Raw genomic sequence first — 15758 nt, 5'->3', positions numbered from 1 at the left:
TTTACTGAGTGAACAGATGGATGAAGAAATGACCAATCATTTTAACCATGCCACCAAAATAATTTCAACAAAGTCAGAATCATAACTGTCAACAGTATAGTAGCTAATGCTGGAAAATATTGGGGAATTTTTTCACCTACCCTGGGACAGAGACTGCTACTTATAGCAGCATCTCAGGATCAGCCCCACCCTTCCTCAAGAGCAACACAGTGTGGCAGGGCACTCGGATTCCCAGGATAAAGATGATCTCTCCCAGCCTTCCTTGTAGTGAGGTGTGGCCCAGAGTCTGGGAGCGAGCATGGGATGGCAATCTCTGTGATATGCTCTTAAAGAGAATGGGAACACCCAACATTTGTCCCTTCTGTCCCCCTTCCTGTTAGCTGAAGTGCTGAAGTGACACTGAGCCATTTCGGACCACTTGGACAGGGTGACCCCACCGAGATGGCAAGGGAACAAAAGCAAAGGCGTGCGGATCCAGAAGACCCACGGCGCCATCTTATCAGCTCTGGACTACACAGGCTTAGACTGCTATGAAACAATAACGATTCTATCTTCTTTGAGCCACTGCCATCTTGCCTCTTTGTTACAGTAGCTTAACCTGAAACTTAACCGATACATTCAATAAATCCTTCAAACAACCCTGTGATGAAATATGCCGGGGTTTTCTTTTAATTCCTTACAGTGTATATCTCTTTTAAACAGCAGGAAAATAAACTGGCAACCTAGCCATGTTTTATATATTCTCATGTACCAGTGAAGAAAAACTAGCCGAAAAGCATTCTATAAAGAACAGATTGCAAAAATTTTTACAGCAAGATTCAGGTGCAGACATTCAATAAATTGTTCAGTGCTCACTATGTTAAAAGCCACAAGGTAGAGAGTTTTCCATGAGAACTGAAGAATTCTATGCTATGTATCAGCTCCATTTTAATGTTTCTGCTCCTATTAAAGTCTCTGCAACCTATTAACCATTTTAAGTTAGTTAAAGACAATTAGTCCCCTGTCTTAAAGAAATGAGTAGTTGTTCAAGAACTCTAAATTGGTAATCAGATAGGAATGCCAGAGTTGTTTGTGGGACATCTAGATACTTGGATAAATATCCTGATATGTATCAGCAGGCCATTCCATTCATTAGGAACAGTCTCACACATTCAGTATTTGAATACTGGTACAGAAATGTGCTGGAAAAACTAGAAAAAGCCTAGTTCAAACATTATGCAAGCTGCCGTAATTTAAAGAATAAACACACAAAAAAATAGCTTATGAAGAACAAGACGCTGGCACTATTTACTATGATATATTTTTGTACTTAAAATGTACACTTATTTTCATTCAACTGCTCTCTAGCTTCTGTCATCATTTCCTTGCCTAAACCAGAGAAATCACTGAATTAACAGCTTTTGACTATTCACTTACACTTTAAAGGCTACTTTCTACTCTAGCAATAGATTTTGAGATTTGCTAAATAATTTTCTAAATCAAAAGCAATCATGAAAAATATGCTCAGCCTTCTCATTGTACAGTAAAAAGTGTATTTCCTTAAGTGACTTAAGGACTTACTTCCAAATGAGAATGTGCAAACCGCTTGGCAACATCCAGATAATTTAGCCTCTGCAAAACTAAGGATGACTCAACGCTTACACACGCACACACTGACACCTACAGACACAATGCCAAGATTCAGAGGTAGCCTTATCTCCAATCTTTCAAAAATGTCAGTGTAAGCCTTGTGGTATTTCCTCAGGTGATGCTTGGAAAACAGAAGGGCTAAACTGTATTTAAGTGAGATAACCTGACTTATTACATGATGAAAAGAGATGATGTCCATATCATTATTTTAAAATGCGGAAATCAAGCATTTTTCTAAATTCTGACGACAGTCAATATTTTTACACAATAGGAGCTCTAACTCCTCTGGACAAGTATAATCAGGAACTTAGGAAAACATTTCCCTATTCCAAATATGGGACAACGGTAGTCTCTAAAATGGTCACATTAATCATCTCTCAAAGAAAAAAAAAAGAAAATGTTCAAGTAAGTATTACAAGAACCTCTTCTTTCTTAACACTGTTAAAAAGCAAGAAGGAAAGATACAAAAAAGCAGAAAGAGTAAACCATCCAGGTAAAAGCATAAAATAAAATATTACCTTTAGCTGGGTTTACTTTTATCCCTGACCTATACAGCATTTCCTCATTCTGCCAGTCTCCGTTCCTGATTGCCGTCTTGAGTCCATAGAAAACAATTAATGCAGCTGTAGCATAAAAAATCAAGCTCTTGAGAAACCTCTTTTGGACTTTGACATAAAGGGCTCTGGCACCCACTGTAATGAGGAGGCAAAAGCCCATACTAGGAATATACAATACTCGCTCTGCAATTACAAAGCCGACATAGAAAAACAGGTTCGTGGCAGGAACAAAGGGTATTATTAATAAAGATAAAGACAGAACAACTATGTTCTCCGTAGAAGGAAGCTGTGTTCTCTGCGATGCATTGTTTCTAATGCCATTTTCTACTTTGGATGCAAAGCTGGGTTTAATCTCTGAGTTCCCGTACTCCACCTCTGAATGGCAGCTATGTCCATTTGCATTCTGCTTGCCATTTGTTACAAATTTCCCGTTGCATTCTCTTTCTATGCTTGGGCTCTTCAAACCAAAGTAGGCAAGGAGGAGGAGTCCAGTATAGAAGGCCACAGTGTGTAAGTTTCTCCAATCAGAAATTGTTTTGAGCAGAGGCACGGCGTCCATTGACCAATCAAAACTGAGGGTATCTGGGCATAGCAACAGCCAAAGGTTCTTGGTTGGCAAGTAGAAGAAGGTGAGCGTGCGAGCCAGGAGGCTGTCCGAATCAGCAGCTGGGTTGTCAGAGTTGGAAAAGCTTGGTGGTTTGTTTCCCATCCAGTATAAACGGGCACCCAAAAGGGAAGTTCCCCAGAAAGTTAACAAACTAATGCTGAGAAAAAGAGACAAGTTCTTCCTCTGAAACCAAAAGAGAGGGGGAAAAAATTAAGATCATCATCAATACGGCACAGGAACAGATCATTTAAAAATGAAAAGTATCTTTAAATGGACAACTAAAAACAGAGTATTAGGTTTCAAATACATGACTTTGTTTCTATCTCCTTTAAACATGCTTATGGATCCTGTAAGCTTTAAAAAATTGACTATGGAATCCAATTCTGTATACAATTTTTCATGAGTATCTTTTCCTCTTGTTTCTCGCTAAATACCAGTAACCAGAGCCTCAATTTCTTGACCTCTATAAAATGGGTTGAAAATATTTCCCTCCCCAAACTGGTATTAGGTCAAAATGAGACCACAATATACTCAGCACTGTATGTGGAATATAGTAGACATCTAATAAATGTCTTCTTTCATTTTATAGTTTAGATTCTGGGGAAAACAAAGAGCGGGCATGCCAAAAAACATGAAGTTGACAGGATTCTGCATGGCTCACAGGAAAAAGAGAATTTAGCTACAGGTACACCCTGATTTTCAAATGTTCACTTAATGCCACTTTGCTTTTACAAAAGACCTAAATTAGTACCTATTCTCATTAGCAACAACAACACAAATGCAAAGAGGATTTTCACTTTTTAAAAAAAAAAGGTGAAAAGTGAAAACAGGTTCTGCATTTGTTTTTGCAGGGAGCCATCTAGAGAGGCAGCGCATACCCCAAACAGAGTGGAATCACCAAGCGTTTTCCCCAGGAACTACACTCAGCATCAAGCTGCCACGGCTTTAAACTGTTTCAGGGACCATCTGCACTTCATCTCCATTTATTTTCTACATCTGCTACCAAGATGTTTCCTAAGGTAATATAGCACAGAGTTGGACACGACTGAAGCAACTTAGCAGCAGCAGCAGCAGCATTTCAACTTACAAAACTTTTCACAGGAACAAATACCTTCATATAACAAGGGGAACTGTGGTATGTCTATGCCAGTCCCTATTTAACTATCTTGATCTCTTCGCAGAATTTATAAACTGGGCTCTCAGTGACATCAGTGATAATAAATATCTAATAAGACTCCTCATGAATCCTAAATTTCCATGTCAATGGTAACTTTTTAAAAGTAAAATGGCTTTAATAAAAAGACAGAACTGAGGGAGGGAGGCCAAAGGGCATCACTGTTAATAAGAAATTTCTGGCAAACTCTTTCAACCAAAATAAGAATTTAGTGACCTCAATTTAAGTTCCAAAGAGGCAGTGGAAAGGGAGAAGAGCCGACACCATTTCCCAACTTTAATGATTCACTGCTAATGTGATCTCTCACTGAGATCAAACAGAATGAGCACACATACTCTGGCACTATATAAAACTGTCTTCCTCAAAGACATTCAGAAAGGTGCCTGGAACCATACAAAGATATGCCAAATATTTTGCTTAAAAAACCTATAAAAGGTAACAAAAGCAAAAATAAACAAGTGGGACCACATCAAATTAAAAAGCTTCTGTACAGCAAAGGAAACCATCAAACAAAATAAAAAGTCAAACCACTAAAAATTTGAGATAATATTCACAAGTCATGTATATGGTAAGGGGTTAATATACAAAATATATAAAGAACTCACATAACTTAAGAGAAAAAAACAACAATCTTTTAAAAATGGACAGAAGATCTGAATAGACATCTTTCCAGGGAAGATATACAGATGACCAAAAGGTATAGGAGAAGGTGCTCAATGTCACTTATCCTCAGGGAAATGCAAATCAAAATCACAGTGAGGTATCACTTCACAACTGTAAGAATGACTTATCAACAAGACAAGAAATAGCAAGTACTGGTGAGAAAGTGAAGAAAAAGGTACACTTCTGCACTTCTGATGGGAATCCCAAGTGGCGCAGCCACTACAAGAAACAGTGCAGAGGCCTCTCAAAACATTAAAAATAGAACTACCATACGATGCAGTAATTCCACTTCTGGACATCTGTCCAAAGAAAATGAAATCTCTACCTAGAAAAGATGCCTACACACCCATAATCACTATTTACTGCAACATTATTTACAACAGCCAAGACAGAGAAACAACTTAAGTGTCCATCAACGAGTGAATGGATAAAGCAAATGTGCTATATATGTACAACGGAGTATTACTCAACCATTAAACTATAAGTTCGGTCAATAGCAACAAGAGACCCTGCAGGCATTATGCTAAGTGAAATTAGTCAGACAGAGAAGAACAGACACGGTATGACCTCACTAGTAGGTGGAATATTAAAAAAAAAAAACAAAAAACTGAACTTGTAGATAAAAACAGATTGGGAATGCCAGATGCAGGGGTTGGGAGGACAGCCAAAATGGGTGAAGGGGTAAAGATAGTCAAAAGTTAAAAAAAAAAAAAAAAATGTCCAGCTACAAGATAAATAAGTTCTGGAGATGTAATATATAGCATTGGGATGGTAGTTAAAAACACTGTATTGAATATTTGAAAGTTGCTAAGAGAATACATCTTAAATGTTGTTATTACAAGAAAAAAAACAGAAATTTGTGTGTTTGTGCTGATGGATGTTAGCTAAATTTACTGTGGTATTCATTTTGCAATATATACACATATCAGATCATCATGTAGTATACTTAAAACTAATTCAATGTTAAATGTCAATTACATTCCTTCCCAAAAAAGAAAAAATCCCAGTCCACAAAGCAATGTATTTTGAGCATGTACAAGTTCTATGAAAATAGTGTCTTATCATATGATGCAACCATCACTGAACTCTCCTCCTCTGACTGTCTCTCATTCAGCCCAGCTCTACTTGCTAGAAGCCACAGAACCCATCTGGGACATCTGCTCCATCTCTACTCTGAACCTATGTCAGCAAGGATCATGATATTACCAATTGTTATTAAATACTAATGACATCATCCTAACTTTTCTTCATCTTCATAGTCATTTACCCAACTACCTACTGGGCACAGTCAGAAATACGTTAGGTACCTCAAACTCAAACTCCCCAAAATAGAAATTTTTCATTAATGTCAGATCATTCCCTGGTGGCTCAGTCGGTAAAGAATCTGTCTACAATGCAGAAGACTCAGGTTCAATCCCTGGGTGGGGAAGATCCCATGGAGAAAAAAATGGCAACCCACTCCATTATTCTTGTCTGGGAAATCCCATGGGTAGAGGAGTCTGCTGGACTACAGTCTGCTGCTGCTACTGCTAAGTCGCTTCAGTCGCGTCTGACTCTGTGTGACCCCATAGACGGCAGCGCACCAGGCCCCACCGTCCCTGGGATTCTCCAGGCAAGAACACTGGAGTGGGTTGCCATTTCCTCCTCCAATGCATGAAAGTGAAAAGTGAAAGTGAAGTCGCTCAGTCGTGTCCAACTCTTAGCGACCCCATGAACTGCAGCCTACCAGGCTCCTCCATCCATGGGATTTTCCAGGCAAGAGTACTGGAGTGGGGTGCCATTGCCTTCTCCAGTCTACGGTGTTGCAAAGAGTCAGACATGACTGAGTGACTAACATACACACACATTAATGCTAAATTCACAGAATTAACTGCCTAAAATTAACTCTTTAACAAGTTTTAAAACATTTGTGGCAGATTCCTGCTCAAAATTAATTCATGTAATGCTAAATAGAATTTTTAATGATGGAGGAGAAATGTGTTCATTAGCCATCAATCTTTCCATTTCAGGTCTGTCCTAGCAAAAGCCAATGTTTGAAGACACACTTTTATCTAAGGATAACTTCTACAAACCATTCCTCTGCTCCTCTAAAATTCCATCCAGTAAAAGTTCTAAAATTTCTTATTTTAAGGGAGAAAACTCACGAAACCATAAAAGTTGTAATAATTTGTTAGATCAATCACGTAATTGAATATTCTTAGATTACACAAAGGACAAACATATTATTTGGCAAAGACAAATGAGGCAAGGTACCAATTTATCATAAAGAAGACAGATCTGGGAAAACAATTAAACTTTGAATTTGTACCAAAAGTCCATTTTGTAACTGAGTATTAACCAAGTCCTCTGAGTATAACTAGGGCCATTCTACGACAGTATCTTCTGGTGGGGGTAAGCAGAGAAGATGAAGGGGAGGAGGAAGGCATTACAAAAACAGCTACAGTCAGGCAAGAAAAGTAAGGGAGTTAGAGAATTACATGGGGAGAGAAATGTAAGTAACCAGGTTTCTTTGCTGGTTATGAAACTCCAGAATAAGTTGGTCTGCAGTTCAGTTCAGTCCTCAGTCATGTCCTCCTCTTTTCGAGCCCATGGACCGCAGCACGCCATGCTTCCCTGTCCATCACCAACTCCCGGAGCTTGCTCAAACTTGTGTCCATTGAGTCAGCAATGCCTCTAACCATCTCATCCTTCATCGTCCCCTTCTCCTCCTGTCTTTAATATTTCCCAGCATCAGGGTCTTTTCAAATGAGTCAGACCTTCGTATCACATGACCAAAGTAATGGAGCTTCAACTTCAGCATAAATTAGTCTTAATGATTACATAATTATGATTATATAATCATAAGTTAGCTTTAATGATTATATAATTTTGATTCTTCTGGAAATGCCATAAGGCAAAACTATCTTATTAATTTTTTTAAAAAGTATCATTATGCTAAATTTTAATAAAGTATTATAAACATTACAAACTAAGATATGATTAAATGATTCTAGTCTTAATTATGATGGAAGAAAATATCAATACACTCAACTACAAAATAAAGATGTGAGTAATGAAGACAATTCAATGATAAATATTATATAAGAAGGCTGCATGCATGCTCAGTCTCATCCAACTCTTTGCGACCCCATGTACTGTAGCCCGCCAAGCTTCTCTGTCCATGGGATTATCCCTGCAAGAATACTGGAGAGGGTTGCCATTTTCTTCTCCATGGGACCTTCCCCATCCAGGAATCAAACTCGCATCTCCTGTGTCTCCTACATTGGCAAGCAGATTCTTTACCTCTGAACTACCTGGGAACCCGTAAGGCTAAGTGCTGAGAAAATGAGAGAAATGAAAAAGCCTGAAAAATAAAATGTGCATTAACATATTTTACATTTTAAAACATTTTCGTGTACAGTCTCTAATCTAAACAACTGACATAATAACCAGGATCAAGAGACCCAAAGGTTCTAAAGTGAGACATTCCATATGTTCATTCTCCCATAATGGCAAAATCTACGTGGGCTAAATAAATGACACTATGGAAGGAAAACTGAGCTAATACGTTAAAGAGAATTAAGGCTAAAATTTTAAAAGTAGAAGAATTTCTAAAGCCTTGAGGTAGGTTCATACTTTAAAAAGTGGTAGCCAAAGATTGAAATTGTGACTTTCAAGTCTCTTTAATGCCTTCTCATAGAATTTTGTTTAAATTATTATCTATAAGAATGGGACTCTGATAAAAACCAAGTCTCTCTTCTAACCTCATATTCACTAATCCTGTGGAGATGGAAAGCTTGTATTTCTTGATTTTGGTCGCTAAACTCTGATTTATGGATTCAGTTAAATTAACAGTTTTGATTGAGCTACAACTAGGAGCCAAGTGACCATGTGATTAGCCTCAGCACCTCTGCACTGTTTTGTTCTCCAAGTGGAGCAGCAAAATGATTCAACACAGGTGTTCCCAAGATAAGGCATGAGAATTCTGATGAGCTGCCACCTTAGACTTGAAAGTCAAAACTGGTAAACCACCACATACAGAAGATGAGATTCTAAATTCTGGGAAATTTAAACATGATCTGGATATAACCAATGATTGAGAGCACTGTAAAATGATTGCAATTTAACAAAAAAAGTGTAATCAGTTCATTCAAGACAAAGGCTTCTTTACGTGGCAGACACTCTTCTGTTAGTGCTGGATATACACCTGTAAGAAGAAATGAGAGCCCATGTATTCTTGGAGCTTCACATATTCTACTTTGTCTAGAAAAATACTTTGGAAGGAGAAGGATCATAGTGACTTCAATGATAGTTTTCAAACCTAAAGGATGATCAATATCAACTGTGAGCTTTTAAAATACTGATGCTCTAGTATAAATCTCCACAGGAGATTATAACATAGGCACGGTTGAGAATCATCGAATATTTGCTCAAGTCTAATACTTACTATTACCACTGAAAATACTGTTGGACTCTAGCTTTCATTTCACAAAGTCTAAGGCATATTTTCCTCACACGCTAAATGAAGGAACCATAATGAAATGTAAATAATGCTTCCTTTCAGGCTCTGGGACAAATTGAATTCCTAGTGTAACAAATGAGTGCCATGAAGGTCAGGCTACAAAGAAATTGAGATCTTTGGAATAAGTAGAATTCAGGGTTGAAATATTCAAGTCTTGTTGCAGCATACAGAAGACAAAGGGTTTGTTCTTAGGAAAAAAAAAAAAAAGAGTCTTCTAAACATGTACCACAAAAAAGCAAATAATCCAATAGTAAATACAGGTGTGAAACTACAGACATGAAATTCAGAGAAAAGAGAACAGTAAATATGTGAAAAGATGCTCAATCTCAATAATCAGTGAAAGCTGAAGTGGAAAGAACATACTTCAAATAAACTTAAGCAAAAAAAAAAAAAAAAGAAAAAAAGACCTGGATATTAAAGTCCCTGAAATTGTGCTGAAGTGAGAACTACCACACACTGGGGAAAAAAAACATAAATTGTGCAAACTGGGTGGGAAATTTGGACGTGTTTAGGGAAATTAATAATTTGTATCCCCTATCATTTGGTCATCTGAATTTAGTTACATACTCTTTAATAAAACCTCTTAGATCTGAATACAATGTCATCTAATGAAGCATTGTTAATAAAAGCAAAAATAAGGAAAGAACTAAAAACTTCATTATATCAATATGAAAATAAATTATGGTAATGATCATATGATCTAATATATAATGTAATTAAAAGAAAAAGCATTTATATAATCTCTATATATAGTATACAGCTACATATATTTATATAAATATATATCAACATGAAAAATACTGTATAGCAATAAGGCAAACAAATCATTTTATACTAACATAGCTAGTGAAAAACCATTGTGTAAAATATGCATATTATAAAATCATATTAGCCATTCAGGAAATAATACTGTTTTTTCACAAATGCATACATATGTTTATAAAGGTTTTTTGTTGGTTTATTTTTTCCAAGTCTAGAAACAATTAAACCAAACATAAGATGATGAAATATCTGGGACAGGATATGGCAGGGAGATGGACTGATGGGTAAGAAAAAAGGTAGCTTCAAATTTCTGAGTAGTTGCTATTTATTCATAGCCCCTCAAAATTTATTACAGAAAACAAAAGGTCCAAAGATCTGTCATGCCTAAACTTATATTTCTTGAGTTTAAAAGAGAATTTTTCTGCTTTGAAATATACAAATAATGTTAACAAATCTAAATTCTGGTTACAGGCACTTACGTATGTGATGTGTTAGTACTATAATTTTCTATATTTAATAATTATGGTAGCTCTTTTAATTTCCTTAATTAAAAGATCTTTTCCATGTCCCTATTTAATCCATCTATAATTATTTTGTAATCTTTACCCTAATTTTCCTAGAAAATCTCATAATTTCACAATACACCCTAACTGGCATACAAAATTATGATAATGCTATGCTACTCTTTTATATCTGGGGTAAAATAACTGACACATCTTTGAATTCCCAGAAGTTAATATACACTCTGACATTTGTAGGTATTCAAATAAATTATTCTTAAACTAACTCTGACCCTCAAACCAAAAGTCTATTTAAACCTATCATCTCACACATTTTGAATCTTGTTATGCTAAATCCTCATTCCTAATCCCTTATGAAGGGCTATAAATTAAACAATATTGCACAACTCCAAGGCTATTTAAAAACAGCTTGGTTATCACCATATACAGAAAGTTGGCCTTGTCACCTTTATATCATAACATTTTTTGCCTGTCTCAATCTCTCTCCATGAAGAGTACACAAAAAAGCAATGACATATGTTCTGGAGGAACACTGTTCTGACTACAATTTCATTCCAAAAGTAGAATTAAGAATGGGAAAATGACTAGATGCCTAAGAAAATTATCAGCAAACATATTTTATGTCAATTATTGAATGGACAGGGTTCCTTCATGGTTTAATTCACTATCTACTTACAGAATGATATAAATCTGCTTCATGAAGGCCTAATTTCTCTACAAATTCAAATATGTTCTTTTTTTTTAAATTCTCCTTTAACATAAAAACAGAAACCAGATCTAATCTCCATTTCACTGTAAAGAATTATGTGTTTCTAATCACAAAATTTTAGAGATTTTTCTGGAACTGTCAAATAGGAAATCACAGAATGGAAATCAGGTAGGAATATAAAATTCATAGCTGACAATTTTATCTCTCATCTTTGGATACTAATGGAATAAAAGGATGTAGCTAGAGCTTAACCAAATAATGAGAAATTTATCATAAAATATCAAAGTCTTTTCCACACATCACCTGAAATATGAAGGCAAAGCTGATGAGAAGACCCTGCCACATAAATGAATGGTGATGTCTTTATAGAAGCCATACAGTGATTTTTTTCCCCCTCTATGGGAGTCTTTGACTAATGAAATAATATAAGAGAAAAGCAAAAATCAATTACAACAGCTCCCCTCTATGTTGTTCAAGGAAAACTACCATTCATGATGGCAGTTCCAATACTGCCTTCTGCTCTCACATTTTGTGAGACAAAAAGGAAACTGAAAAGAATTGTTTCAGACTCAATGAAAGAAAAATGTAAACATTCTGCCTTAGAGTATTAAAACCATCATGAGACTCACTTTTTGGCAAACTAATGAAAATAAATTACTTAAGCACAAGGCTCATTTAATTCCAAATTAAGCCCTTGGCAATGATAGTAGCGTGGTAATAATAAAGTAGATAAAAATCAGTATCTGAAAGTTATAAGAATAACTGAGAGAAAAGACTATACAGACATAACAAAAGTTGAGCATCCTCTATTTTGAATCCACCATTCATCACTGAAGTCATAAGCTTTTGTTATATCAACAATACAGGATTTCTTCTCACTGTTCTCCTTTCTGAAATAGTTCTCACTGGAGATTCACCCCAAAACAGATTTTTCTGAATACATGACAAGAAGGAATGTTTGGCTAAAAGTATAATTGGAATTTTTTTTCTAGAACATATTCTGAGATTAATCAGTTTTGCCATAATCAAGTTGTCAGGGTAGTTCTGTTTCCCTTCAAACAAAGAATTGTTTTCCTTATTAATAATTACCCTATATACAACATCAGAAACCTTTTTCTATACCAACTTACAAGATAAAACAATTTTAATATTTGATATTTCAAAATTATAAAGAGGTTCAATGGGTAGGTTCATCCAGTCTTTGTGAGGAAAGAATTTAAAAACTGAGAGCATTAAAAAAATGTTAGTACATTAAAAAAAAAAAAAAACATATGTTAGCAAAATACTTAACACTTTATATTATAAGGAATTTTTTCATTTATTCAAGCTGACTCTATAATATACCATAATACTTTCTATTAAGCTTGGCCATGTATTAAAGTATTCCTTATATCCAGGCAAATATTGAGAAGCTTCATAAAATCAGATAAAGATTAAAATTCACTGATGAAAATGTACAGACTTTTTAGACAAGATTATAACTTATCGAACAAGATTTTCATGAAAGGAAGAGTATGGCCATATAAAAATCCAAAGAGTTTCAAAGCATATTCATGTATGTGATACACTGAATAACACATGAATAACACATGATATTTATCCAAAGTTTAAAACCAAATATATTTGGATTAATTTGGTAATAAAAAGCAACCAAAACCAACAGGATTTTTTAAATTTCAATCACAACTATTAGCTTATTTGAAATTTTCTTTTCATGTGATATGTCTTCATGTGATACTAGCTAACATTGGAGAAAATGGAGATTAAAAATTATTTTTAAATGTGATGTAAAGAGAAAAAAATCTAAGATGACCATCTATTGTTCTTTCATTTAAGTATAGTTGAAAACTCCTTAATTTTACTTAAAATTTTGTTTTAGTTATTCCTTAAAAGGTGTTAGCTAGTGTTCACATCTTGATTTCAAATACCATTTTCCAATAAGCAGAACCAAAGTTATTTGGAGAAATGTACTGATTTTAGGCCTGGGCCAGGAAATATAGAAGAAGGTGAGCCTGGAAAATCTTCTAGTACTAGAAACTAAGAAAGTGCTCAACACACACACACACACACACACACACACACACACACACACCAGGATGCAGAAAAGGGTCAAAGGCACACAGGAGCATGCTTAAAGAGCTCCCCTGGCCAAAGCCAGACAATTTGAGCAATAAAAGAAGAAAAGTAGTATTAGGTTATAATCTAAAGTATAAAATATCCATGAGTCTATACTGACAAATGATATAATAAAATGATATGAGAAAATGGGAACGAGGGAATATAACTGTACAAGAGAAACTTGAAAAACACTTTTAAGTCACTTCAGTCGTGTCCCACTCTGTGCGACCCCATAGACGGCAGCCCACCAGCCTCCCCCGTCCCTGGGATTCTCCAGGCAAGAACACTGGAGTGGGTTGCCATTTCCTTCTCCAATGCATGAAAGTGAAAAGTGAAAGTGAAGTCGCTCAGTCGTGTCCGACTCTTAGCGACCCCATGGACTGCAGCCTACCAGGCTCCTCCATCCATGGGATTTTCCAGGCAAGAGGACTGGAGTGGGGTGCCATACACTATCTCAGCCAAATGATCAAGGTCAACCTGAACAGTAATAAATCACGTTGATAGAATGTACCCTTCATTTCTGATATTCTGTGATCAAAATGTCACTTTATCTGCGTGCTTCCTTTCAAAACCAAAAAATCCAGTCTAATCATGTGAACAACATCAAGCCAATTCCAATGGAGAACATTTTACCAACTACCTGACTAGGAATCCTCAAATTGTCGTTTATCAAAAGTAAAGTTTTGCAAAACTGTCAAAACCAAGAGAAGCTGACGAAGACATGACAAATAAATGTAATGAGCTATCCTAAATGGCATCCTGAAACAGAAAAAAACGGGCATAAAGAAAAATGAAGGAAATCTGAATAAACTATGAACTTTATAGCATGTATCAACATTGGTTAATTAATTGTAACACATATACTACACTAGGGTAAGCTGTCAATAACAGGCAAAACTATATTTGACTATATGAGAACTCTGTTGTACTCAATTTTTCCGTAAACATAAAACTGTCCTAAAAAATAAAGACTATTCTAAAGAATGGTTGTTACTAGAGTAAGAGTTGCTAGAAACCAAATGAAATTAAATAGATGGCCTCTGATGGGTCAATATCTAGGAGCCAAGAAATATTAACTGAAAAATTAACATCAACATAAATGTCTGTTAACATTTTACATGTCTTCAAAATTAAAAGGACAGTATAAAAGAATAAAGTAAATGACCACTGAATTCAGGTTAAATATTCACAGCTGATTATATGGACTGTATGAGAGATGATATACTGATTTCAAATCCTGTTTTGTGTTTTGTCTGGCATTCCACAGCTTTTGTTTTACTAGAAACCTCCAAAAGAGAAGCAAATACCCTGGGAAGGATGCTTCTAAACCCATGGCTAGGGTGTTTTGGTTGGCATGGTGACCCATTCTTCCTCATTAAGCTAACATGGGGAAATTAAGCAGTTAGCAATTCCTTGTGCGCCCACGGCGAGCTACTTCCAGAGCTAACTATTAGAGACTGAAGTACCCGAAGAGTTCAATTACTGAAAGTGCACGGGTGTGCCACAGCCCCTAAACCATTACACTAAAAGCTACCCCCTTAATGCCAGCCTTCAGAGTAATCTTGTTTAGCTTAAAATAAGAGGTTTAACGCTTCCCACCAGGCAGTGCGCTATGGTCAAATCAGGTTAGCCATGAAACAATCCAGCCTTTATGAAGAAAATATGTGAAGAAAATAGCCTCGTGACCTAAGAAACAAAAAATGCTTTAAACCAAAGAAGACACCTCTCTGACTATCGAAACACTTTGGGTTCTTACTAAAGTGCTTTCCCTATATTTTAAGATGACACACAACAGGGGGGAGAAATCAAAAAGAAAATAAAAGTGCTCAAAATTAACAGAATTGGGAAAAGGAACTCTTTTTCTATCAATCTCTCAAGTGGACAACTGTACTGCAAAAGCATTTCCTGTGCCAATGGATTAAAGGGCAACATTCTTTTAACTCTGTGTGGCTTTAGTGCCACAAACCAGCCATTATGAGATGCATTCCAGTCTCATTAATGAGGTAAGCATGTGAGCCAGCATTTTGGAAACATAAAGAGACAAATTATAATGAGACTTCACTCAGTGGGGAGGCCAAGATACAGCAGTCTTCTCTCAAAGAGAATAGACAGCTCTTTAATGCATGTGGGAGTTTTCCTACAAAGATACAAAAGACACCAATAAGAAAATAAAGATTTTATATGTATATAAACAAAACACACACGTACCTTTATAGGTAGGTTTTCATTAATAAGCATAATTTTAATGCTTAATGTCTTGGCATGGAAATGTGTTCCCATTCTGTAATTATACTTATCTTCTGCTAGATACGAAGAGTAAATTCAATGTGTAAATGAACAAGTGCTCATTTACTTATTCTCAAGGTTAAAAATGTAGCCCTTTATCTATACAATCCTCAGGTGGACTTTGTCTATATTCACAAAATGCTCACTGATATAATATTCATTTTTTGATTGGGAAACAGAGTAATTAGAGTCTTTGAAAGAAAATTTTCACCTGGGAAAACATCCATCAAT

General features: G+C 35.8%; 1 protein-coding gene across 12 annotated transcripts in view; it reads right to left on the bottom strand.

Annotated features, from left to right (window-relative positions):
• TMTC2 (transmembrane O-mannosyltransferase targeting cadherins 2) overlaps positions 1-15758 on the bottom strand; it is a 497284-nt gene that overhangs the window by 285360 nt on the left and 196166 nt on the right. For all 12 annotated transcript variants that reach the window (XM_086398902.1, XM_086398907.1, XM_086398908.1 and 9 more), the window contains one exon: positions 2148-2976. In XM_086398902.1, the coding sequence (XP_086255028.1) occupies positions 2148-2976 (829 nt within the window). The remainder of the gene's footprint in view (positions 1-2147; positions 2977-15758) is intronic.

The sequence above is a fragment of the Bos grunniens genome, chromosome 5, assembly GCF_055505025.1.
Source record: "Bos grunniens cultivar Pamir isolate PY7600 chromosome 5, Bosgru_T2T1.0, whole genome shotgun sequence".
NCBI classification, from domain to species: Eukaryota; Metazoa; Chordata; class Mammalia; order Artiodactyla; family Bovidae; genus Bos; species Bos grunniens.
The sequence above is the reverse complement of the archived record's forward strand: the minus strand, read 5'-3'. Positions and strand labels throughout refer to the sequence as shown.